General features: G+C 61.6%; 2 protein-coding genes across 9 annotated transcripts in view; one reads left to right on the top strand and one right to left on the bottom strand.

Annotated features, from left to right (window-relative positions):
- Positions 1-9,996, top strand: part of CELSR2 (cadherin EGF LAG seven-pass G-type receptor 2) — an 84,249-nt gene extending 74,253 nt beyond the window's left edge. Inside the window, exons 22-35 of one of the 3 annotated variants that reach the window (XM_075910442.2) lie at positions 804-971; positions 1,058-1,184; positions 1,432-1,632; positions 1,812-1,986; positions 2,289-2,401; positions 2,973-3,052; positions 3,277-3,403; positions 3,577-3,699; positions 6,496-6,626; positions 6,712-6,797; positions 6,883-7,050; positions 7,632-7,853; positions 8,126-8,372; positions 9,087-9,996. In XM_075910442.2, the coding sequence (XP_075766557.2) occupies positions 804-971; positions 1,058-1,184; positions 1,432-1,632; positions 1,812-1,986; positions 2,289-2,401; positions 2,973-3,052; positions 3,277-3,403; positions 3,577-3,699; positions 6,496-6,626; positions 6,712-6,797; positions 6,883-7,050; positions 7,632-7,853; positions 8,126-8,372; positions 9,087-9,126 (2,008 nt within the window). In that variant the 3' untranslated portion in view covers positions 9,127-9,996. The other 2 variants (XM_075910443.2, XM_089773711.1) reach the window with 2 other exon arrangements.
- Positions 9,993-24,538, bottom strand: part of PSRC1 (proline and serine rich coiled-coil 1) — a 57,207-nt gene continuing 42,661 nt past the window's right edge. For 4 of the 6 annotated variants that reach the window (XM_075910448.2, XM_075910446.2, XM_075910444.2 and 1 more), the window contains 6 exons: positions 22,063-22,115; positions 18,049-18,106; positions 16,196-16,733; positions 15,631-15,760; positions 14,345-14,584; positions 10,138-13,950 (listed from right to left, as the gene is read on the bottom strand). In XM_075910448.2, the coding sequence (XP_075766563.2) occupies positions 13,874-13,950; positions 14,345-14,584; positions 15,631-15,760; positions 16,196-16,733; positions 18,049-18,106; positions 22,063-22,108 (1,089 nt within the window). In that variant the 5' untranslated portion in view covers positions 22,109-22,115 and the 3' untranslated portion in view covers positions 10,138-13,873. Of the gene's footprint in view, positions 13,951-14,344; positions 14,585-15,630; positions 15,761-16,195; positions 16,734-18,048; positions 18,107-22,062; positions 22,116-24,538 lie in introns of all 6 variants that reach the window. The other 2 variants (XR_012897913.2, XM_075910445.2) reach the window with 2 other exon arrangements.

Below are 24,538 nucleotides of genomic sequence, written 5' to 3'. Positions count from 1 at the left end.
GGGGCAGGGGGCAGGGAGGGAGCGGAGGAGCGGGAGCCAGGTGATGGGGAAGGGGGCAGGGGGCAGGGAGGTTGCGGAGGAGCGGGAGCCAGGTGATGGAGCAGGGGGCAGGTGGCAGGGGGCAGGGAGGGTGCGGAGGAGCGGGAGCCAGGTGATGGAGCAGGGGGCAGGTGGCAGGGGGCAGGGAGGGAGCGGAGGAGCGGGAGCCAGGTGATGGGGAAGGGGGCAGGGGGCAGGGAGGTTGCGGAGGAGCGGGAGCCAGGTGATGGAGCAGGGGGCAGGTGGCAGGGGGCAGGGAGGGAGCGGAGGAGCGGGAGCCAGGTGATGGGGAAGGGGGCAGGGGGCAGGGAGGGAGCGGAGGAGCGGGAGCCAGGTGATGGGGAAGGGGGCAGGGGGCAGGGAGGGTGCGGAGGAGCGGGAGCCAGGTGATGGAGCAGGGGGCAGGTGGCAGGGGGCAGGGAGGGAGCGGAGGAGCGGGAGCCAGGTGATGGAGCAGGGGGCAGGTGGCAGGGGGCAGGGAGGGTGTGGAGGAGCGGGAGCCAGGTGATGGGGAAGGGGGCAGGTGGCAGGGGGCAGGGAGGGAGCGGAGGAGCGGGAGCCAGGTGATGGGGAAGGGGGCAGGGGGCAGGGAGGGAGCGGAGGAGCGGGAGCCAGGTGATGGGGAAGGGGGCAGGGGGCAGGGAGGGAGCGGAGGAGCGGGAGCCAGGTGATGGGGAGGGGGCAGGTGGCGGGGGAGGTCCAGTTGCTGCAGCCAGGGAGCGTGGGACGCTGGCGCTGGGTGACTGGCCAGGCTGTCCCCGCAGGGTGCCCAAGCGGCCTGTCATCAACACGCCGGTAGTGAGCCTGAGCGTGCACGACGAGCAGCACCGGGCGCCGCGGGCTCTGGACACGCCTGTCACGGTGCAGTTCCGGCTGCTGGAGACGGAGGAGCGCTCCAAGCCCGTCTGCGTTTTCTGGAACCACTCCTTGCTGTGAGTACCCTCCGCCAGCCTCCGGAGGGGGGTTCTTTGGGTCCTGGGCTGACAGCGCCCCCCTGACTGGCTCTCATGCTCCACAGGCCTGGTGGGGCGGGAGGCTGGTCGGCCCGGGGCTGCGAGCTGCTCTTCCGGAACCAAAGCCACGTCACCTGCCAGTGTGGCCACATGACCAGCTTCGCCGTGCTGATGGACGTCTCTCGGAGAGAGGTGGGTGGGTGGGGCGGGGCCCCCAGCAGGGGGTGGAGCCTCAGGCACAGGATCACAGGGGGAACCCGCTTACACGGGGCGGAGCCATGGGCAAGGCCTCGGGGTGAAAGGGGGGTGGGACCATGGGCGAGGGGGAGGATCGCCAGTGGGAGCGGGTGGGCTGTGGGCTCTCTGAGCCAAGAGCCGGCTGGGGTGCGGGGCCTGCAGTGGCTGGCCCCTGCCCACTGAGACCCCCTTTGCCCCACAGAACGGGGAGATCCTGCCGCTGCAGACCATCACCTACGCCTGCGTGGCCGTGACGCTGGGCAGCCTCCTGCTCACCTGCCTGGTGCTGGCCGGCCTGCGGAGCCTGCGCGCCAACCAGCACAGCATCCGCAAGAACGCCGCCTCTGCCCTCTTCCTCGCCGAGCTCGTCTTCCTGCTGGGCATCAACCAGGCCGATGCCCCCGTGAGCCGGGGGGGCAGGGAGGGGCTCCCCGTGGCGTGCTGCGTGGGCAGGGCTGGGCCCTGTGCATGGAGCCCTGTCACGAGGCCCTGTAGTGTGCATGCAGAGCCTGTGGGGCACGCGGTAACCGGGACACCCCGAGAGGCCTTTCCTGGCTCCCCTAATGCCCTGCTCTCTCCTAGTTTGCCTGTACGGTCATTGCCATCCTGCTGCACTTCTTCTACATGGGCACCTTCTCCTGGCTCCTGCTGGAGGCGCTGCACCTCTACCGCATGCTGACCGAGGTGCGGGACATCGACCACAGCCCCATGCGCTTCTACTACATGCTGGGCTGGGGGGTGCCAGCCTTCATCACGGGTGAGCCTCCCTGCTGGGCTCCTGCTCCCCTGGGGCGTCACACGTGCTTGGGGCCCCGCCCTGCCCTCCTGGCTCGGCAGCGCACGCCACGACGTCACCACGCCGCTGGGGATACGGGTGTTCTGGGTGTGATTGACACTGGGAGCCGGTCCTCACCCTTCTGCTACAGGGTTTAACTTGGGCACCGCAGGGGCTGGGCTGGTCGCCGTTCGGTGGAGACACGGGCCTGGGTCCTGGATTGCTGGCTCCTCTGAACCGTGCTAGTGTGGAACACAATGAGCGGTGTAGCTCTCTCTTCCCAGGGCTGGCCGTGGGGCTGGACCCCGAGGGCTACGGGAACCCTGACTTCTGCTGGCTCTCCATCTATGACACGCTGCTTTGGAGCTTTGCTGGGCCCATCGCTGCCGCTGGCTCGGTGCGTAAGGAGCAACGGGGCTCTCGGAGGCTGAGTAGTGCACAGGGCTGGAAAGACATTGGGAGGATCAAAGACCAACAGCAGCATGGGCTAGGAGCCAGGACTACTGGGTTCTAGCCCTGCTTGGGGAGGAAGTGTGGTCTAATGGTTAGAGCAAGGGGCTGAGAGCCAGGATTCCTCGGTGCTCTTCCCTGTCCTGCCACTGACTTTCGGTTTGACCCTTTGCCGCTCAGTACTTCAGTTTCCTTGCTGAGGTCCCCTGTTAGGGGTAGCCAGGAAGGGAGGGCCCGGGCCATGCAGGCCTGCTGATCTCCACACTCCTCCTGGCATACTTCAGGGCCTGAGCTCCTCTGTGGCTTCTTGGGAATTGGCCCAGCCCAGCCTGACCAGGGCTGTGAGCCCAGGAACCGCTGTGTGGCTTGTGCCTGCACAGCTCCCCGTCCCCTAGGCACAGCCCCGCTCTGCTGGGCTGGGGTCCTGCCAGGGCACCTTGGTCTCTGTGCTAGGGCCACATGGGCAGGCGGGGGGGCGGGGACTGCTGCCCATTGCTGACCCCCCCTCTCCCCCACAGACCAGCGTCTTCCTCCACATCCTGGCCACCAAAGCTGCCTGCCTGGCCCAGGAGCGGGGCTTCGAGAAGAAGGGCCCTGTGTGAGTCTGACCGCCCAGCGCCCTGCTCCAGGAGCCTGGGGATGTTTTCAGGGCAGCGGTTGTGCTGGGAGAACGAGCCCTGCCCCCTGCCCGTATGCTGGAGGGTGGGGGGGAGGCTGTGGGGGGGTGCGAGGTGAGCGGGGAGGGCGCAGGCGGGGAGGGGTTGGGACGGTGTGGGGAGCGCTCCCTGGCTCTGGCCAGGCCTTACCCTTCTTCTGGTGCAGGCTGGGGCTGCGGGCAGCTTTCCTGGTGCTGCTGCTGGTCAGTGCCACGTGGCTGCTGGCCCTGCTCTCCGTCAACAGCGACGCCATCCTCTTCCACTACCTCTTTGCGGGCTGCAACTGCCTCCAGGTACGGCAGGGCCTTTCCTCACCTGCGCCGGGGGCCATGGGGCGGGGCTGGCCCTGCGGCCCTGCGAGGCCCCGGAGCCGAGAGCTGGCCCGGCCACATTCCCATGGCCTGGCTCATGGATGCCCCCCGTCCCCCGCCAGCTGGGCTCTGACCTGCCTTTGGCCTTCCCCCAGGGCCCCTTCATCTTTTTCACTTGCATCGTCTTCAACAAGGACGTGAGGAAGGCCCTGCAGTTCGGCTGCAGCAAGCGGCACAGCACAGACCCTGCGCTCACCACCAAGTCCACCCTGACCACGGTGAGTGCCTGGCCCGGCAGCCTCCCTGCCCCCCAGCTGGGCTCCCCAGCGGGCATTTAGCTGCTGAAACGCTTACAGTGGCATTGTCCAACCACTGCAAGAGCCGAGCATCGGTGGGGCAGGGCTCAAGGGTGCAGCGGGGCACGCCACAGGGGGTCCTGCTCGCTGGGGGGCTTGGGGCAGCGCGGGTTAACCTGTAAGCTGGTAACTCTAATGCTTACTGGGTAACTGGTTAACCTATGGGCACCGCCAGAGATGGGGACCCCCAGGGCTGGACGAGCAGGGGCTGCGGGCCGGGACTGAGGGGCACCGCCAGAGATGGGGACCCCCTGGGCTGGACGAGCAGGGGCTGCGGGCCGGGACTGAGGGGCACCGCCAGAGATGGGGACCCCAGGGCTGGACGAGCAGGGGCTGCGGGTTGGGACTGAGGGGCACCGGCAGAGATGGGGACCCCAGGGCTGGACGAGCAGGGGCTGCGGGCTGGGACTGAGGGGCACCGGCAGAGATGGGGACCCCAGGGCTGGACGAGCAGGGGCTGCGGGTTGGGACTGAGGGGCACCGGCAGAGATGGGGATCCCAGGGCTGGAGGAGCAGGGGCTGCAGGCTGGGACTGAGGGGCACCGGCAGAGATGGGGATCCCAGGGCTGGACGAGCAGGGGCTGTGGGCCGGGACTGAGGGGCACCGGCAGAGATGGGGGACCCCCTGGGCTGGACGAGCAGGGGCTGCGGGCCGGGACTGAGGGGCACCGGCAGAGATGGGGATCCCAGGGCTGGACGAGCAGGGGCTGTGGGCCGGGACTGAGGGGCACCGGCAGAGATGGGGGACCCCCTGGGCTGGACGAGCAGGGGCTGCGGGCCGGGACTGAGGGGCACCGGCAGAGATGGGGACCCCAGGGCTGGACGAGCAGGGGCTGCAGGCCGGGACTGAGGGGCACCGGCAGAGATGGGGACCCCAGGGCTGGATGAGCAGGGGCTGCGGGTTGGGACTGAGGGGCACCGGCAGAGATGGGGACCCCAGGGCCGGACGAGCAGGGGCTGCGGGCCGGGACTGAGGGGCACCGGCAGAGATGGGGACCCCAGGGCTGGATGAGCAGGGGCTGCGGGTTGGGACTGAGGGGCACCGGCAGAGATGGGGACCCCAGGGCTGGACGAGCAGGGGCTGTGGGCCGGGACTGAGGGGCACCGGCAGAGATGGGGGACCCCCTGGGCTGGACGAGCAGGGGCTGCGGGTTGGGACTGAGGGGCACCGGCAGAGATGGGGACCCCAGGGCTGGATGAGCAGGGGCTGCGGGCCGGGACTGAGGGGCACCGGCAGAGATGGGGACCCCCTGGGCTGGACGAGCAGGGGCTGCGGGCCGGGACTGAGGGGCACCGGCAGAGATGGGGACCCCAGGGCTGGATGAGCAGGGGCTGCGGGTTGGGACTGAGGGGCACCGGCAGAGATGGGGACCCCAGGGCTGGACGAGCAGGGGCTGCGGGTTGGGACTGAGGGGCACCGGCAGAGATGGGGACCCCAGGGCTGGATGAGCAGGGGCTGCGGGCCGGGACTGAGGGGCACCGGCAGAGATGGGGACCCCAGGGCTGGACGAGCAGGGGCTGCAGGTTGGGACTGAGGGGCACCGGCAGAGATGGGGACCCCAGGGCTGGATGAGCAGGGGCTGTGGGCCGGGACTGAGGGGCACCGGCAGAGATGGGGACCCCAGGGCTGGACGAGCAGGGGCTGCGGGTTGGGACTGAGGGGCACCGCCAGAGATGGGGACCCCAGGGCTGGGCGAGCAGGGGCTGCGGGTTGGGACTGAGGGGCACCGCCAGAGATGGGGATCCCCAGGGCTGGACGAGCAGGGGCTGCGGGTTGGGACTGAGGGGCACCGGCAGAGATGGGGACCCCAGGGCTGGACGAGCAGGGGCTGCGGGTTGGGACTGAGGGGCACCGCCAGAGATGGGGACCCCGGGGCTGGACGAGCAGGGGCTGCGGGCCGGGACTGAGGGGCACCGGCAGAGATGGGGACCCCAGGGCTGGACGAGCAGGGGCTGCGGGCCGGGACTGAGGGGCACCGGCAGAGATGGGGACCCCAGGGCTGGGCGAGCAGGGGCTGCGGGCCGGGACTGAGGGGCACCGGCAGAGATGGGGACCCCAGGGCTGGGCGAGCAGGGGCTGCGGGCCGGGACTGAGGGGCACCGGCAGAGATGGGGATCCCAGGGCTGGACGAGCAGGGGCTGCGGGTTGGGACTGAGGGGCACCGGCAGAGATGGGGACCCCAGGGCTGGACGAGCAGGGGCTGCGGGCCGGGACTGAGGGGCACCGGCAGAGATGGGGACCCCGGGGCCGGACGAGCAGGGGCTGCGGGTTGGGACTGAGGGGCACCGGCAGAGATGGGGACCGCAGGGCTGGGCGAGCAGGGGCTGCGGGCCGGGACTGAGGGGCACCGGCAGAGATGGGGACCCCGGGGCTGGACGAGCAGGGGCTGCGGGCCGGGACTGAGGGGCACCGCCAGAGATGGGGACCCCAGGGCTGGACGAGCAGGGGCTGCGGGCCGGGACTGAGGGGCACCGGCAGAGATGGGGACCCCAGGGCTGGGTGAGCAAGGGCTGCGGGCCGGGACTGAGGGGCACCGGCAGAGATGGGGACCCCAGGGCTGGACGAGCAGGGGCTGCGGGCTGGGACTGAGGGGCACCGGCAGAGATGGGGACCCCAGGGCAGAGGTGTCGGGGAAGAACAGCAGGCTGAGTGGGCAGTGTCAGAAGAAGTAGTGGCTCACCATAGCCCCCCCCCCGTTTTCTGCTCCCCAAATCCAGGCCTACAGCTGCAACAACACCTACGTGGCTGGCCGGCTTTACCACATGCCCTTTGGGGCATCCACGGGCTCCCTGCACAGCACCACCCACTCGGGCAAGAGCCAGCACAGCTACATGCCCTTTGTGCTCAGGTACCGCCAGCCCAAGGCTTCCCCCCCCAGCCTAGGGCCGTGTGGCCAGACCCCGCATGGCTCCAGTGTCCTGGCTGTTTTGCAGGGAGGAGTCAGGGCAGAAGAGCTGCCAGGTCAGCGGGCAGACGGATCCCAGTTCCCTCTTCCTGGAGGCCCCGGATCAGCCTAACGGTGAGGGGTGCTGCCCTCTGCCAGGGAGGTGGCCCTGCTGGGTCAGTCGCCTGGCACTGTGCTGAGTCCTCTGTCCCTGCCCCAGAGCGCGACACGGACTCGGACAGCGACCTGTCCCTGGAGGACGACCAGAGCGGATCCTATGCCTCCACCCATTCCTCGGAGAGCGAAGAGGAGTTCCCGGGCGGACCCTGCTGGGACAACCTGCTGGGCCTCTCCAGTGAGACGCTGCCGCCGCACTGCATGGCCAGAGGTAAGGCCAGGGCTGGTGGGTCAGCACCTGGGAGCCCTGTTCTGGGCTGGCTGGGCAGTGCACCCCTGCCCTGGCTTTCTAGAAACCTTGGGGCAGGGATATTGCAGCTGTGAGAGGCTCCTGTCACCTATCGGGCACCTGGGCTCCCCTGCCCTGCTGCCTGCCAGGTGTCTGCCCCCCCCTTCTCCCCTCGGCACCTGGCCTCCCTGCCACCTGATACCTGTCTTCTCTTGCCCCTCCCCTAGTGCCTGCCTGTGGGGAGCAGGAGCAGCCCTGGGTGGTAGGGAGGTGGGACTCAGGGGCTATATCTACACTGGGGGGCTCTTGCACACGGCGTGGGGAGAGAGGGCTTCTCGTGCAAGAGCGACGCTCTTTTCTAACGGGTGTAGGCTCTCCTGCGCACGAGGGCAGTGTGCTCGCGGGCAGGGTTTCCTGGGCCAGAAAGCCCTCTGGCTAAAATGGGGAGAGCGTAAGAGCTTTTGCGCAAAAGCACATGGCAGCGTGGGCGTGTTCTTGCGCAAGAACCCGCCAGTGTAGACAGCCAGGGAGTCCCCGGCTCAGCTCCCTGTGCTCTCCTGCAGCAGAGAACCTGCCAAGCCACGGCAAGCCCTACTGGCCCGGGGAGTTCGTGACCACGGCCAGCGAGAGCGATGGGCATGCGGGTCCCGAGAAGCTGAGGGTGGAGCCAGCCACAGGGCAGGTGCGGCTGGGCCATGCAGAGGAGACAGTCAGGGAGAATGGGGACGCCCCGGACAAGAATATGCTGATGTCACTGCCCCACCCTGCCGCCCAGCCTCAGAAAGGTACGTGGAGATCCCAGCGCCGGTGGATGGGCGCGGGCTGGCAGAGCAGGCCGACCCGTGCTGCAGCCCTGCACACCAGCTGCAGGGTCTGGGAGGCCAGGCTGGACGGGCCGGCTCTGCTCCTGCCCGCAGTGTGGCACTAGGCCCAGGAAAGCATCTGGGAAGGTGCCCCTCACCCCTCGCCCCGGCTGGCCCCCACCCTTTCTCTCCCAGCCGCTCCAAGCTGCCTGGGCCCCCCTCCTGCCTCACCGCCCCGCCCTCTCCCCCTGCAGGGATCCTGAAGAAGCAGCGCCTCCCCCCCATCAGCGAGAACAGCCTTCGGCATATGGCCAGCGAGCCGTCTGCCCCCTCCCCGGGCATGGTGGCGTCACGTGGCTCCTCAACAGGCAGCGAGGGGAGCCAGGGGGGCAGGGTGCTGCCACGGCCCCGCCAGACACTGCAGGAGCAGCTCAATGGGGTGACGCCCATCACCATGAGCATCAAGGCCGGCACAGCGGATGAGGACTCCTCCGGCTCCGAGTAGGTGCCCACGGCAGAACCTGCTGCCATTCCCATCATGCTCCTGGCAAGGCCCTGTGCCCCAATGAGATGCTCCCTTGTCACCACGGCCTCTCCTTCCCCTCCCTGGCACCAGCATCAGCCTCATTGGCACAGGAGCTGGCATCTCCCCCCTTGCCTTGGTCCACCAGGTCCACATTCTGGGCCTGGATCCCACCCCCCCGCCAGGACGAGCCCCCCAGTTCCATGACCACGTGCTGAGAATGAGCAGCTGGCCTGGGGCTTGACCCGGACGTCTGGGGCTGTGGGGAGGCGGTTGGGGGGGTTCTGCCGGGGCGCTGTCCTGCTCTAACTCCTCTGCTTCCTTCCCCACTCTCGCACTAACCACCTTCTCTCCTCTGTCTCCCACCTCCAACCACCCAGATTTCTGTTCTTTAATTTCCTCCATTAACATGGCTCTGCCGCCCACCTGGCCAGCCTGCTGGGGGCCTGTCTGCTCATGACCATACATCCGTGTGTTTGTTCCCCCCCTTCTCGGTGTGTCACTGAGCAGGAGTGACGAGACTTCCATCTGAGGGCCCCTGCCCCAGGGATCAAGCGCCAGCTGACGGGGACCCGCCATCCCAGGGACCAGCTGCCAGTGGGGCCTGCCACTGAGGGCACAAGCTGCACAGGTGCCCCCACAGGCCCTCCAACAGGAGCGGGAGGACCCAATGTGCCTTCTCCACCCCTCAGGTTTTTGTGCTCAATGCAGACCCCTGCGGGCTGGTGCTGAGCAGGGCAGGGCCAGCCCCACAGATGGACGGGAAGAGCTGCTGGGCTTCTGCTGAATGCGCTGAGCCCCGCTGACCACTGCTCTGCACACGGCTCGCCGGAGGGCACCGCGTGGCGCTGCCAATGGACCTAGCAGTGGGCTGGTGGCTGCTGACGGATGAGCACTGACTCCATTGCTGCTGGTTGCTCCTATTGCCCCCCCCCCCCGGCCTGGAGTGAGCCCACGGCCCTGCTGGGGGTATTCCCTTTGCAGCCTTAAAACCACCCAGGACTGGGCTGCCTGGCAGACTCCGGGGCTCTCCGCATGACTACATGTGGGAAGGAGCTGGGCTGGGCTGGGCTGGGCTGGCCCCAGTGCAAGGCTGAGCTTGTCTGCGTCTTCAGCTGGCCCATGGCCTCCAGCATGTCTGGGCAGCATCACAGGGCACCCCGGGGGCTGGGGCAGCCATGTTCTGCACCCACTCTGGGAGGCACCCGCTCTGCCCCAGGGGCAGGAGAGATGCCCAAGGCTGCTATAGGCTCAAGCCCTTAGTGCTGGCTATGCTGGGAGGGCGGCCGGGCCCCCATTAGCAGCACCAGAAGTGGGGGGGAAGCAAGACCCCTGTGGGTGTCCTGGCACAGTTGCTATTTTGTACAGCACTTGCTACAATGGGGAGTGTGAGCGAGGGGCCTGCCACACCTAGACCCCCACCCGCTCAGCTCCTGCGCTGGCCCAGCCCGGCCCCGCCCCAGGACTTTGGAACATGCATTTTTCTGTGTACAGAGGCCTGGAGTGCTGTGGGGGGGGGGAGGGGGTGTCCTGGGTCTGCTATTGACGCTGGTGTAATTGTTAATTTGATGGCGCCTGCTGGACGCTTTTTTTATTTAAAGACCCAGCCTGGTTGTGCCTCCTTTCCCTGGGTGTTGGGTGCACCACAGCCTGGGGAGGGGGTGGCCCAGAGGGCGCAAGTTGCTGTGGGCAGGCTCACAGCCCTTCTGCCCCACACAGCCCAGTACACAGCACACCCCCGAAGCTGCTGGGCATTTGCTGTGGCATCAGGTTGCTGGCAGCTCCTGGTGAGAATGCGTCCATGGCTGGCACCGAAGGCTACCCCATGAAGGTCTTGGTCGGGGGCTCAGCAGGGGCATGGGCCCTCCAATGGGGGGTGGCAGAATCACTTATCGCAGGGCCACACCTATGGGGAAGAGGTGGGAAAATCTCACTTGCTCCTCAGTGGGTTTGACCAGCCACCTACAATCACAGCTTAGGGCAGGACGAGACCTCTAGACCAACCCCAACTAAGTCAGGCCGGGCTTTGGAAATGCCTACGGGTGTGGCGATTCCACCCCCCCCCCCAGGGACCCCCTCCCAGCGCTTCCCCACCCTCCTAGGGAAATCGTTTTCCCTAATATCCAACCTGGACCCCCCCCCCCCCCCGTAACTAGAGACCATCACTCCTCGGTCTGTCACCTGCCAGCACTGAGAACAGCCTGGCTTGAAGGTTGCTATCAAGCTCCCCCTCGCCCTTCTACAGACTAAACAAGCCCAAATCCCTCAGCCTCTCCTTGCAGGCCACGTGCTGCAGTCCCCTCAGCATTTCTGTTGCCTTCTGAACTCTCCAATGCGTCCACGTCCTTTCTGCAGTGGGGGGGCCCAAACTGGACACAATACCCCAGATGTGGCCTCCCCAGTGCTGAATAAAGGGGAATCACTTCCCTAGATCTGCTGGCAACGCTCCTCCTAATGCACCTAATCTGCCATTAGCCTTCTTGGCTACAAGGACTCACTGTTGACTCATGTCCAGCTTCTCATCCACTGTAACCCCCAGGTCCTTCTCTGCAGAACTGCTGCTCAGCCAGTCGGCCCCCAGCCTGTACCAATACTTGGGATTCTTCCGTCCCAAGGGCAGGACTCTGCACTTGTCCTTGTTGAACCTCATCAGATTTCTTGTGGCCCAATCCTCCAATGTGTCCAGGTCACTCTGGCCCCTGTCCCTGCCCTCCAGCGTATCTACCTCTCCCCCAGCTTAGTGTCATCCACTAATGTGCTGAGGGTGCAAATCAACCCACCATCCAACCCACTAATGAAGCTGTTGAACAAAATCGACCTCAGGACTGACCCCAGGGCACATGGCTTGACCCTGGCTGCTGTGGCAGGGCCTGACTGCTGGCTATAGGCACCCAGCGCTGGGCAGCCTGCTCACCTCATGGGGGCACTGCCCTGTGCCGTAGGACTGGCCAGGCCCCACCACAGGCCAGGGAGTGATGCACCTGCCTCACTTTGCCGGGGTGCTGATCTTGGCTGTGCCCAGAGGGGCAGGGGGGTGGGGCAGGCCCAGCCTGTGGCTGGTTCCATGCTGGGTTTGTGGTGCCCTGCCTGGGAACTGGGCTGCAGCTGAGCCGATCTGTGGGCCACTTTGCCCTGCTGCCCATAGGACCTGCAGAGGGCTCCCCGACAAGGGAAAGGGACCCAGCACCCATAACAGGCTGGCAGGGGGCAGGCCTCTGCTTGGCTCCTGGCCTCTCCCCAGCTTTGGGCACCCCCCAGCCTAGCAGGAGACCAGCAGCCACCAGGTTTGTCTAAAAAGAGAATGTATTGAAGAGAGCCAGCCCCTTCCACAAGGGCTAGTTTCACCGGCCATCAGCTTTTCACACCACTCCTAGGGGGCTGGGTTCACAGCATTTCACGCCAGCACTTGTGGATAGGAGGGGTGTCACCCCCCCCCCCCAGTGGAACAGAGGGAGAGGGGTTTTTCAAACAGCTGGGCTTCTCCCTTTGTGCTGGGCTGCTGCTGGCATCCTCCCTCCCCAGAGCCTGGGGCCCTGCCATGCAGCCTGCCTGGCCCCCTCGGACACAGGGCCATTCCCACTGCACTGCTCACGGGCCAGGGGAAGGCACCATTTGGGCTCTTGGCTCAGCCTGAAGCCAGACTGGCAGGTTGCGGTTCAACTGCATGGCAGGAGCCAGGGCTGCTGTGGAAACCCCTAACTTGCCCACCATGACTGGCTGCTCAGAGCCCTAGTGCCCGGTGCCAGGGCCTGCCCCAGGGTTGACAGCAGGGCAGCTGCCCAGGGCCTTACCACCACTCCCCAGCCTTCCGACACAGTGTGGCTCTCACCTGAAGGAATTTTGAGGCACCGCTAATGTCCAAAGATTGTCCCGTTTTTGTTGAAAACCCCGACCCTGGCGTGGTGCTGATGCAGCGGCAGTGCCTCCTGGGGGCTGTAGTTCAGGTGTTCCATGCTCCCGTTTGTTTCTCTTGCCTGGGCTGCTGGGCAAAGCTAAGAACATAAAGGCCAAAGGGCCGGCTTGGCCAGCGCCGTCTCCCAGCAACGGGCAGTGACGGGTTCAGAGTGACCAGACCTGGGCAATTCTCAAGCGGGCTAGGGAGACAGTGTGGGGCTGCATCCCGCCCCATCTTGCTGGGCCTACCCTCCAAGAACGTCTCGGCTTTATGTTGGACACTTTGGCCCTCACAACAGCTCCTGGCAGAGCGCCACAGGCTGGCTGGGTGTTGTGTGACGAGATGCTTCTTTTGGCTAGGCTGAAAACCCCTAGCCTGGCAACACGAGATCCGGGGATCACTCAGTGACATGATGTGCAGGGAAAAGAACACTTCCCTGTTCATTCTTCCCCCCTCGCCATGCCTCCCCCCTCCCCGTCTTTTGTCCAAGTGGGACTGTCCCAGGCATGTTGCTCTCCCTGGCAGAAGCAACTCACTTTTGGTGCCCTTCTCTGTACATTTGCCAGCTGTAATGTCACTCTTGGAGATATTTTCCCATCATGCTCTGTGGCCTCCCCTCTCAATAAGGCCTGTGGGCATCTCCATCATGGCACAGGGCCAGAGCAGAGCTGGAATCCAAGCAGGGAGCTTGGTGCACAGACTGGGAGGTACCAGCTCCCCTTCCCAGGGTGCACCATGGGAGATGCAGTGTGAGGAAGGAGCCCAACCCTGACAGACAGGCACAAGGCACCTGAACTACAACTCCCCAAGGCACTGCAGCCGCCTTTCAGAATCAGACTGGATCCGGATCTTGCAGGGAAGCCCCTTTTCTGGGCCACTCTGTCCAGAACTGCTAAGTCCCAACTGGTGCACCTGTCCTGGTGGACCAGGCAAAGCCAGTACGGTCCAGCAACCTGCTCCGTCCCGATGCAGGACATTTCTCACTCGAAACACCAAAGAGCCTTCCCTCCAGAGCTCACAAACGGGCGGTTCAGGTTCTCCTGCATCTTTCAAGCAGGCACATGCTGCTGGGGATGTCCAGGCACAGCACCACAACAGCCCATGGGTAGACGGTTCTGCCAGCACAAGGAGGATCAGGGTCTCGAAGCATCTGGTCTCAAGCTGCTTTGGTCCAGTTCAGTGTCACAGCAGGAAGCGGAGTGGGGCAGGCTGCGTGGACGTGGGGTTAGCAGATATGGGCAGATACTGGGGCAGGATTAGAGCCTAAAGCCCATGTGGTGAGATGACATGGATCCAGGTTTTCTAGAGTCACTGTCCAGTCCTGCTGCAGGTCCTGTGCCAAAGCTCAAGTGATTTCTAAAGGGGAGCCCCAGGCCCGAGGAGGAAAGAGGCCATGGGGATGGGCAGCTCCTGTCACAGGAATCCTACACAGCGCTGGGCACAGGGCAGAGGGGCTGCCCCACAGTCAAGGCAGCTTCACTCCTGATGTGTCCATGCTGTTTAGGAAGGAACCCACATGCGGCACTGGCGAGGCTGCTCCGACCAGCGGCTCTGCTCCCAAACAGCTCGTGCACCAATACAGCTTTACTTCAGAGAGCTGGGCAAGGTCACCTTGCGGGGTGGCTGCAGCCTGCTGCCTGGAGGGGCTGTCCGCTGGGGGCCTGGGGGCAAAGGAAAAAGTCAGCAGGACGCACTGGCGGGTAGAGTCACTGCTCCAGAGATCCAACTCCAGGGCCACGGAGCGGAACCCTACGGGCTTCTGGGACGAGCCACCAGCGTGGACCCCTCCCTTGTGGCGGGGAGGGAGAGCGGAGCGAGCGCCGCGTGTGCCCAGATAGCTCCAGCCAGGGAGGCCCGTGCTCCTCTGCCCGTTCCAGTCTGCAGGCAGCTCCAGCTGCACAAGGGGCTGGCTTGGAGGAGACACTACCTACCCAGGGAAGAGCTGCTGTGGCCCAACTGAAACCCGGCCAGCCCTCACGTGGTGCTGTGAGATGGGGCTGCACAGCCCCCGCGCCTGGTGAGCAATGCGCTTTGCCTGCGCCCCCAGGCTCTCACCTCTCTGCCCGGCTGCGCTCGGCAGCCCTCTCCGGCCGGCTGAGCTGTGGCCTGCAGGCTGCAGCTGGCTGGGCCTCCCGGGCGCTCCAGACCTGCTCCGGGCGGCGATGTGGCCAGCCGGCCGGGGGATGGCGCTGGGCACCGGGCGGTGGCTCAGGGCCTGGGAGGCACGTGTCCCATGGGCAGGCCGGGCGCTGGCTGGAAGCTGGGGAGCGCCGCCCCCACAGGCCTTCGCCTGGCCTGACAGAGCAGAAAGGAAAGGAGCCGTCAGAGCGGAGTTCAGGCAGGTCTCTACACAGCCCTACTGGTGGGCCCCACCATCACCCCGCTCTAATCCCCTGGGGGGGCTCGGCTGCTCCTCACTCCCCAGCTCTACCATTACTCTTCCCTAGCCCCCCTCCCTGCAGCCCCCCGTGGTCCTGCTGTTACTGTCCCCGGCTGCTGATCCTGACCTGGGCTCCACACACGTCTCCCTGAGAATGGGCTGCTGGCCAAGGGACCTTTGAGGCCTGAACACATTTGCCCTGATCCTGCCGCTGCAACTCCTGCTGCCAGCTCCTCACTGGGCAGCCGCTCTCTCCAGCGGCTGCAGGGAACAGTGACTGGGGGCCAGTTCTGCATCCCCTCCCCTCCTCTGCAGCCACAAGCCAAGGTCACCATGAGGCCTGGCAGATCCTCACCTCTGGGAGAGCCGTGAAACCCGGCTGCGGGTCACTGTCCCGTGTAGGGACATTGAGCCGCTCACAGCGCGAGATAAGAGCAAGGGAGCGCTACAGCCTAAGCCAGGCGCCACCTGCCTCTATAGCTCACGCTGTAGCGGCTCCTGCACGGAGCTCCCAGGTTCAAATCAGCTACTGTGCAGTGGCCAGTGACATCCAGGGCTGATTTGTTGGGCTGCTGGAGGGACCTGGTTCCTGGTCCTGATGGATTAGCAGCACTTCTCTGGCGCTTGTCCATGCAGGAGGCCAGTCTGACTCCAGCCAGCCCACCCCACTTGGCCCACGATTATTTTCCAAACATAGAAACCCATCGGCTACGTCTAGATTTTAACCCTTTTCCGTAAAAGGGATGCAAATTAGACACATCGCAATTGCAAATGAAGCAGGGATTTAAATCCCCCCCCCTCGCTTCATTTGCATAAAAATGGCTGCCGCTTTTTTCCAGCTCGGAGCTTTGCCGGAGAAAAGCACCAGTCTAGACGGGGATCTTTCGGAAAATAAAGCCTTTTCCGGAAGATCCCTTATCCCTCTTAAAATAGGCTCCGCTGTCTGTTCAGAAGCAGTTACCTGCACTTGCTTCCTGTTGGGGCTCTGCTCTCCCCGCGGGAGAGGAGGGCTCCTCTGCAGGGCGGGGCCGGGTAGGAGATGGCCTGGGGCCCTTCGCTCCTCGGCTCTGGGGCAGGTCCTGGTGGCTCAGCTAGTGCAGAGAGGGTGAAGTGAGGTCACAGTGCTGAAAAACGGAGGTCAGCCCACCTGATTCTCCCTGGAGCCCAGAACCCCAAAGCTCACCAGTCTGAAAACTGACAGGGTAACAGGCGGAGTCAGTTCATGGGCCACAGAGAGGCAGCCACCTCCCGCGGGCACGAGAGATGGGCATCTCATGCCAGCGGCTGCTTTCGTCTACAGGAGGGAAAGCCGAGACAGGGCCCTGGCTTGCCTTGGACACACAGGAAGCCTCCCCCCGAGAAGGGCTGGGCCAAAGCCAGGTACAGGGAACACTGAGCAGGCCCCAGCAGGGTGGTGGAGTAGCTGCAGCACACCAGGAGATTCAGGGGTCAGAGGAAAGACGGGGGGCTGGATTCCAGACTCCCCCCACCCCTGGAGCTGGCAGGCCTCTCAGCAGCCCAGCTACCTTTTTGCTGCTCTGCGGTCTCTTTGTGGGGGACACTGCAGGCGCCTTGCTGGGGGCAGGTTTCTTATGGAGCCGATCGCCGCCGGCGGAGCGACTGCCCAGCCTGTGCCGGAGGTGGGGGGGTGTCGGCGCTGCCCTGGCGCACAGGGCGGGGCTTCTCCCTGGGGTGAGGCGCATCCCTGGCTCCACGGTGGGCAGGAGAGCCCTGACCGGGCTGTTCTTCACCACGAAGGTCTCGCGCCGGGGGCTCCGCGGGCTCGCCCGCTCCTTGTGCAAGAGCCGCACGGGTGCAAGAGACTCGCCCGCTGGACTCAGTGCCGAGTCGGCACCGGCCTTCTCCTTCTCCCGCAGGCTGCACCTCTCCAGCTGCACAGCCAGCCGGTTGGCTTCCTGCATGATCTCCTCCAGCTTCTCAGCACTCAGCGGGCTCCAGCGGGCCAGGCGGTCTCTGCTGCAGCCCACGCCCTCCTGCTGCAGCCCGTGCAGGTCGAGCCTGTGCGCCACGGGCCGGGCCTGCTCGGTGGGCGCCTCCTCCCGGCTGCGGGGACAAAGCACAGTTACCAGCACTCACACAGGCGAGTGCCCAGGGCCCATCTCATCTCTCCAGCTGATCTCGGTTACTCACTGGAGCCCGGTGGGAGCTGGCTGAGCCACCTGGCAGGAGCAAACCTGCTGGGACTTTATGGCTCTGGAGTGGCACCAGTAACGGTTCGCCCACAGCGGCCCCGCGAGGATTGATTTGGCAGGGTCAGAGCCCAGGAGAGCAGCTGGCTGCGAGGGATGCTGGTGGCTCAAGCTCACCATGTCTGGCCGTGGCACAAGGGACGGGGCAAGCTAAAGCAGAAGCACACAAGCCCCTCCCATGGCAGGCCCCAGAGCCACAAGCCCTGATGCCTGGTGCACATACAGCGAGGCGGGAGACATGGAGAGGGGGGCAGGCAGGAGCGGATACATGTGGCGAACCAGCTCTCTGCAAATGCCGGCACCATAGACCCACCTGCCCCATGCTGCTGCCTCTGTAGGAGGGGAGGAGCAGAGGGGAAGAGCAGAGGAGGCTGCCACAAAACAGCCTCTGTCCACGGTGGGCCCGAGCTCGCCATGGACAGAGAAACAGCCTCTGTCTGCAGGAAGCTCAGACCCCTCCATGGACAGGGGCTGCTGCCACCCCGCATTGCTGCTTCTGTATCAGAGGCAGCAGCGTGAAGTGGCAGCTGGTCCACAAGGGGAGCTGGTTTTTAAACTAGGGATGTTAAGGACTAGTCGACTAGTTGATTATCTGATAAGCTTTTGGTTACCGGATAGTCAGTCGACTAGTCGACTCCCCCCTTCCTGTCTCTATCAGATAGAGGGAACAAAGGGGGGACGGAGGGGTACTTGAAAGTGGCAGCACCGCACAGCTGGTCCCGGGCTCCAGTGCGGCATTTCCGCAGGGGCTCTTGCACATTTCAAAGGAGGAATGCGGAAGTGCCTATCGACTGCTCGACAAGTCAATGAACTGCTAGTTAACATCCTTATTTTAGATGGTCTTCCCTCATGGATCAGCTCCCCCTGCCACTGCCAGTGTGGGATTGCAGGGGGCGCCCCGGGAGTGGGGCAGGAGCGCACTAGCTGCCTCCAGGGACTATCGAATAGCTGTGTAACTGCCCAAATGGGATGTGGTTACACGACTATTCAATGATGCAATATCCATCTGACATCCCTGCTCGCCCAGCGGGCTTTCACTCAGCACCATGGGCGGGGTCAGATCCCGGAGGGCCCTTCAGTGCCCAGGCAGGAAGCTTTATCTTCAGCTGCTGGCTTCACTGAAACGAGCGTGACTGACAGCAGCAGAGGGTCTGGCCCTTCAGTCTTACCTGTCTGATGGAGAAGACAGGCCAAAGTCAAACTGCTCATCTGTGATCAATGTTATACCTGGAAAGCAGCATCAACCCATTATTAACAGGGTGAAACTATAGCAAAGAGCTGAATTAGACACAGAGACGTTAGGGACAGAGTCAACCTGGGTTCTGTAAAGGGAAATCGTGCCTCACCAGTCTACTAGAATTCACTTGATGGGAGGGTCAAAAACATCTAGCCAAAGGGGATCCAGTGCATAAAGTGTACTTAGATTTCCAGAAAGCCCTTGACAAGGTCCCTCACCAAAAGCTCTTAAGTGAGCTGTCATGGGATAAGAGGGAAGCTCCTCTCATGGACTGGTAACTGGCTAAAAGACAGGAATCAAAGGGTAGGAATAAATGGTCAGTTTTCAGAATGCAGAGGTGCCTCCAGGTCCTGTTTTGGGATCAACCCTATTCAACAGATCGAGAAATGATCCACAGAAAGGGGTAAGCAGTGAGGTGGTAAAGCCACGGCAGAGGGTACAAAATGACTAGTTCTCACCAACTGGCGGGAAAACAAAATGGCCTCTGAAATGCAATGTTAATAATGCAAAGCAATGTATGTTGGAAACCATCGTCCCAGCTAGCCACAGCAAGCGATGGGATCTAAAGGGGCAGCTAGCACTCAAGAGAGATCTTGGGAGCCATTGTAGCTAGATCGCTGAAAAGAGCCACTCACTGTGCAGCAGCAGTCCGAAAAGCAAACAGCAGGGGAGGAGCCACTAGGAGCGGGGCAGAGAATAAGGCAGCGCCACTGTAGAGACACATGCTAAGCCCACACTTGGAGCAGTGCACGCAGTTCGGGTCGCCCCATCTCGGAAACGCATTAGAACTGCAAAGGTGCAGAGCGCGGCAACGTCCACACGGGAGGTTACAGGCCTGGGACTTCTTAGCTTGGAAAAGAGACAGGTACAGAGGGATCTGAGAGAGGTATATAAAACCCTGACTGGTGTGAAGAACGTGAGTAAGAAAATGTTCCTCACCCCTCCACATCACAGAAGAACCAGGGATCACCCAATTAAATGAATATGCAGCAGGCTTAAAACAAACAAAAGTCTTTCCTCAACACAATCCGAGTGTGGTACTTGTTGTCGGGGGAGGGTGTGAAGACCACGACTATAAGCCTGGTCCACAAAAGGAGTTTGAGGAGCTCGTGGAGGATGGGCCACAACTCCATGCTCTGGGGTCCCTCACCCTGATTGCCCAAGCTGCATGGATCACTCAATAATGACCCTGTTCTGTACATCCCCTGAGGCACCTGGCACTGGCTACTGTTGGAAGACAGGACACGGGGCTGGGCTGACCATTGTGTGATGCCCAGCCCCCCACACTTTATGATATTGACGTATGGATACCAATATGCATAACTCAAAGATGCTTCGGACAAAACACCTCATGTAACCTGTCAATCAACGTCAGTCTGCTGGATCGGTGTATCTGATTTTGATGTCTGCATCATTCTTGTATGTAAAGTTAGAAATCTGGGGTCTAGAATGGCAGCGGTCACCAACCAGTACACTGGGATCTACCAGTAGATCTTGGAGCCTCTGACAGGTGATCCTGACTGGTTTGGAAGCTATCAAGTGTTGGCACTTCAGTTGCCCCTCCACCCAGTGTCATGCTGCTCCTGCCCTCTGCCTCGGAGCTGCCCCTTGGGAGCCTCCTCCTCGCTGTGCAGGGCGTGGGAGGGAGAAGAGGGGAGGTGCTGATGTCAGGGTGTCCTTCCTCCCCCACAGCGAGAAGGGGATGGAGGGGGCTTGGCAGTGCAAAGCTCTGTCACTCTCACAAACACGCACTGTCCTTCCCTCTCATCTCCGGACCCAACACACACGTGGGTTGTTGTTACTACTTGTACTGCTTGCAAAGTGGGTTATTTTTAGTGTGCGACTGGTCTGTGCATTTCATCATTGTCACTTCTCTCTCCTGCTTCCATGGAATTCTGGGAGCAGCGAGTTCTCAAATGCCCAACCTGTTGTGGCTGGAGTCATTATCCCTGTGGGAATTGCTGCTCCTGGCATGTCCCTGCAGAGGCAGAGCAGGGCGTCTCCACATGCTGTGCTAGGCTGCAGACACTGCTCCTGCAGCTCCCAGTGATCAATAATGGGGAACCGTGGCCCCTAGAAGCTGTGGGCTCAGTGCCTGTAGACGAGGGGCAGCACATGGCGCCATGGCTGTACATTCCAGTTGCTTTCAGGAGTGGTGCAGGGCCAGGCCAAGCCTGCCTTAACCCCACTGCTCCACCACCTGGAAGCCATCTCAATTAAACAGTACCCAGCCAGAGCCTGCTTCCTGAACCCCTGTCCCAGCCCTGGACCACCTCCTACACCCAACCTCCTGCCCCAGACATGAGCCCCCCTGCACCCAAACTCCTTCCCAGACCTTGCACCCCGAAACTCCTCCTGGACCCCAATCTCCCACCCTGGGCTAATCTCAGAGCCTCTCCCCTTGGCCCAAGACCAGAGCCTGCACCCCAACCCCCTACCCCAGCCTGGTGCAAGTGAGTGAGGATGGAGTGAGCAGGGTGACAGGGTGAGACCTCGGCAAAGGGATGGAGCAGGGGCAGGGCTTCAAAGAAGGGGCGGGAAGGAAGCCAGGCAAGGGGATTTGGGTTTGGGGTAGATCTTACATTGCACTTAAAGGCTACGTCTACATTGGCCCCTTTTCCGGAAGGGGCATGTTAATTTCAGCGATCGTAATAGGGAAATCCGCGGGGGATTTAAATATCCCCCGCGGCATTTAAATAAAAATGTCCGCCGCTTTTTTCCGGCTTTTCTAAAAGCCGGAAAAAAACGGCGGACATTTTTATTTAAATGCCGCGGGGGATATTTAAATCCCCCGCGAATTTCCCTATTATGATTGCTGAAATTAACATGCCCCTTCCGGAAAAGGGGCCAATGTAGACGAGCCCAAACTGAAAAAGCGTCTTGTGGTTAGAAAGGTTGGAGACCCCTGGTTTGTGGTTTTAAATGGGAAAACGAAAGCTGTCAAGGGTGTTTCTCTCAACATCTGGGCAACCACCTGTGAACAAGTTCCTTTGTCTTCCAAGTCTAAACAGTGGTTGGTTTTAGGAAGACATGTGACCACCCCAACTGGGAAGGCCTAACCAGGTAATTTTCCATGAAAGGTGAGAATGTGAACCACAGAATTCCTGCCTAAAAGGAAAGGTATTTAAGATACAAAGTTTTCAGGGTCTTGGTCTTTGGCTGGCAGGACACACCCAAGAGGATAACCAGAGACACCAGGGCTGTGTCTAGACTGCATCCCTTTTCCGTAAAAGGGATGCAAATTAGACACATCGCAATTGCAAATGAAGCGGGGATTTAAATCCCCCCCGCTTCATTAGCATAAAAATGGCTGCCCCTTTATTCCGGCTCAGAGCTTTGCCGGAAAAAAGCGCCAGTCTAGACGCGGATCTTTCAGAAAATAAAGCCTTTTCTGAAAGATCCCTTATCCAGAATGAGGGATAAGGGATCTTTCAGAAAAGGCTTTATTTTCTGAAAGATCTGCATCTAGACTGGCGCTTTTTTCCGGCAAAGCTCTGAGCCGGAATAAAGGGGCAGCCATTTGTATGCTAATGAAGCGGGGGGGATTTAAATCCCCGCTTCATTTGCAAGTGCGATATGTCTAATTTGCATCCCTTTTACGGAAAAGGGATGCAGTCTAGACAGCCCCAGTGTCTACATCCTCCTTTCATTGTTAAAGGGGGCTTGCCAGAATGATTCACTTGGGGTTCTGATCCCATCTGGGGAGTGGTTCCCAGGAAACTGGGCCCAAAACTGCATTTTCCTTGGAGCTGAAGCATTTCAGCATCTATATTGCTCCTCAGGGTGGTGGTGGTCTCAGCTCTGTGCCTCAGCTGGGGGAGACCAGGTGAGCTGGCCCAGCAGGACCGGGTGGTGAGAAGCCCCAGAGAGCAAGGAGGTGAGTGTCAGTAGTTTTGTTAGCACTCCAGGAAGCAAGCTGCTTTGCCAGGCATGTTCCAGCCCCTACCTCCTTCTGCCAGCTCCATTTTCCAGAGAGCATCAAGGTGGACCATGGAGTATCTGAAAGAGAAAGATGCAAAAGGGGAATCAGAGCTACATCCCTGCCCTACATAAAAGGCAAGGAGTGTCTGTACTGCAGACAGGCTTGGCCTCAGCTTGGATCAGCAGTAACATGGATCCAAAGAAGGCAGGAAGGTGCTGAGGTCAAACAACCCCTATCAAAGGAACAATCACTGCCACTGGAAACGTTCTTCACCTGCGGCTGTAGCAAGAGCGCCCTTTACCCGGAAAGTTAAACAGAACAACTGGGGCCGTTAAGAAGCAGGCAGTTTGCTAATTGTGTTGTCGATACAAATTCTGTCAACCACAAGAAGGGAAGTTAACCCCCGCTGTGGCTCTGCAGTTTAAGTGTAGCAGCCAGCCTGGCTCTTACTACATTTAAAATGCAGAGCTGCAGTGACGGTAGGTCCCAGGCCCGGCACGAGCCAGGACTGAGCTGGGATTGCTCAGTCCCTAATCATGCTGGGTCCAGCAGCCCACGGAGATGGTGCTGGGGGAGGAACCAGCTTCCCCCAGCACCAGCTCCTGCTCCCACCCTGCACACAGAGGCAGGGTGTGTGGTAGAGACTTAGGGACGGCCCCGCAATGCTGCCTCTAACAGGAGGCTCCAAGTGTGGGGGGCAGGGAGCAGGAGATGGTGCTGGGGGGAACAAAGGAGGCAGAGGCACAGTGGGGACCCCGTGCCCCTCCCTTTGAAATGTACAAGAGCCACAGAAATTCCCGATTAGCTGATGAATCGACATTTAACATCCCAAGGGGGAATGCGAGTAGTCAAGGCCTAGGCTTATCGGGTAGCAGACTAGTCTCTTACGTCCCTAAGAACTGGGCATTTGCCTGCCCTGTGTGTGTAACGTTGGCTTGGGCAGGCCCTGCCGCTGTTTACAGACATGCACAACTTGACCGTTCTCATGGGCATGGCGTCGTTACCCGGCTCGGATGTGTGTCGGGGCAGGGCTTTAATCAGTTTCGCTTGCCGTGGGGGCCTTCAGGCCGCAACAGAGGCACTAAATCACTGAAACCACCCAGTAGTAAAGCCACAAAAACAGAGCAGGCGTGGAAGCACTTTTAACGTTTGGCATTTAATTGACTAGATTTCAAATTGATTCTGTCCCTTTAAAGCAAGGAACTGGGAAATCGGGACTTGTGGGTTTCATTCCCAGCTCTGCCCACGACATGCTGGGCAATTTAGGCAAGACACTGCCACTATCTGAGCCTCAATTTCCCCCATGCAAAAGAGAGGATACGAAGATCGACAATGCTACAAGATGAATCCATCCTCTCAATGATTGTTTGGGAAGTGCTTTGAAAGTTCCCAATTAAAGGGCCAGGACAACACTATTTTAGGTTTCAGAAGATCAAGTGTTTCAAAGCAAGTTTCCAGCAGGTCAGTCTGCCACCCATGTGCAAACCAAAGGGAACAGAACCCTAGAGATGTGACTCACACCTGCTCCCCTGTGTCCCTCCACTGCAACCAGGAGAGATCAGCCCCGTGCAGCCCGGCTCCACCCCTACGATTACTGGCGAGATGCAACGGGCCCAGTCCTGGTCTCATGACTGCACTTGAGACGGTTGCCAGGTCGCTCACGCTGCACCCGCTTCCTCTTTGCAGTACAGTGGGTCTCACTGGGTCTGTCCCAGCACTTGGCTCCCCCCTTTGCCTGGAAACCCCGCATAAACCGGGAGCCGAGCTAGTGCCGGCTCCTCAGCCCACCCCCATACTGCTCAGCATGCAGCTCCCAGCGCTCATTTTCCATAAGTGCAGCAACACCTTTCTTAACACCCACTACGTTCCCGGCCCCGGCAAACACACGCAGGCTGAGCAAACTGGGACCTTTTCCCTCCACTAAACACGCTTAGCACCTCCACAATCCTGTTTCCCTCTGCCCCCAACATCTACGCATCCACAGCATAGCACACAACCCCTCCCAACACCCCGAGGAGGCAGGGATGGCAGTTCTATTGCACAGAGGCCCACAGAGACTAAGGGACTTGCCCAGGGTTCCACAGGGAATCTGTGGCAGGGTGGGGAATTCAACACAGGTGCCCCTAGTCCCAGATTGGGACAAACAGTGAACATAAGACTGGCCATACTGGGCCAGACCTTCTGACAGTGGTCAAAGTCAGGTGCCCCAGAGGCAATGAACAGAAAAGGTAATTATCAAGCGATCCCTCCCGTCACTCATTCCCAGCTTCTGACAAAGAGGCTAAGGACTTCACCCCTGCCCAGCCTGGCTAATCATTGATGGACCTATGCTCCATGTACCTATCTAGCTTGTTCTTAAATCCCGCTAAAGTCCTGGCCTTCACAACATCTTCCAGCAAGGAGTTCCACAGGTTGACTGTGTGTTGTGTGAAGTACAGTAAAAGTTTAGTTATCCAACATCTAAATATCTGGAAAGGTTGGTTATCTGGCATTGCTCCCA

The sequence above is a fragment of the Pelodiscus sinensis genome, chromosome 27, assembly GCF_052426305.1.
Source record: "Pelodiscus sinensis isolate ZL-2025 chromosome 27, ASM5242630v1, whole genome shotgun sequence".
In the NCBI taxonomy this organism is placed as follows: domain Eukaryota; kingdom Metazoa; phylum Chordata; order Testudines; family Trionychidae; genus Pelodiscus; species Pelodiscus sinensis.
This window is presented reverse-complemented; position numbering and strand designations above follow the sequence as displayed.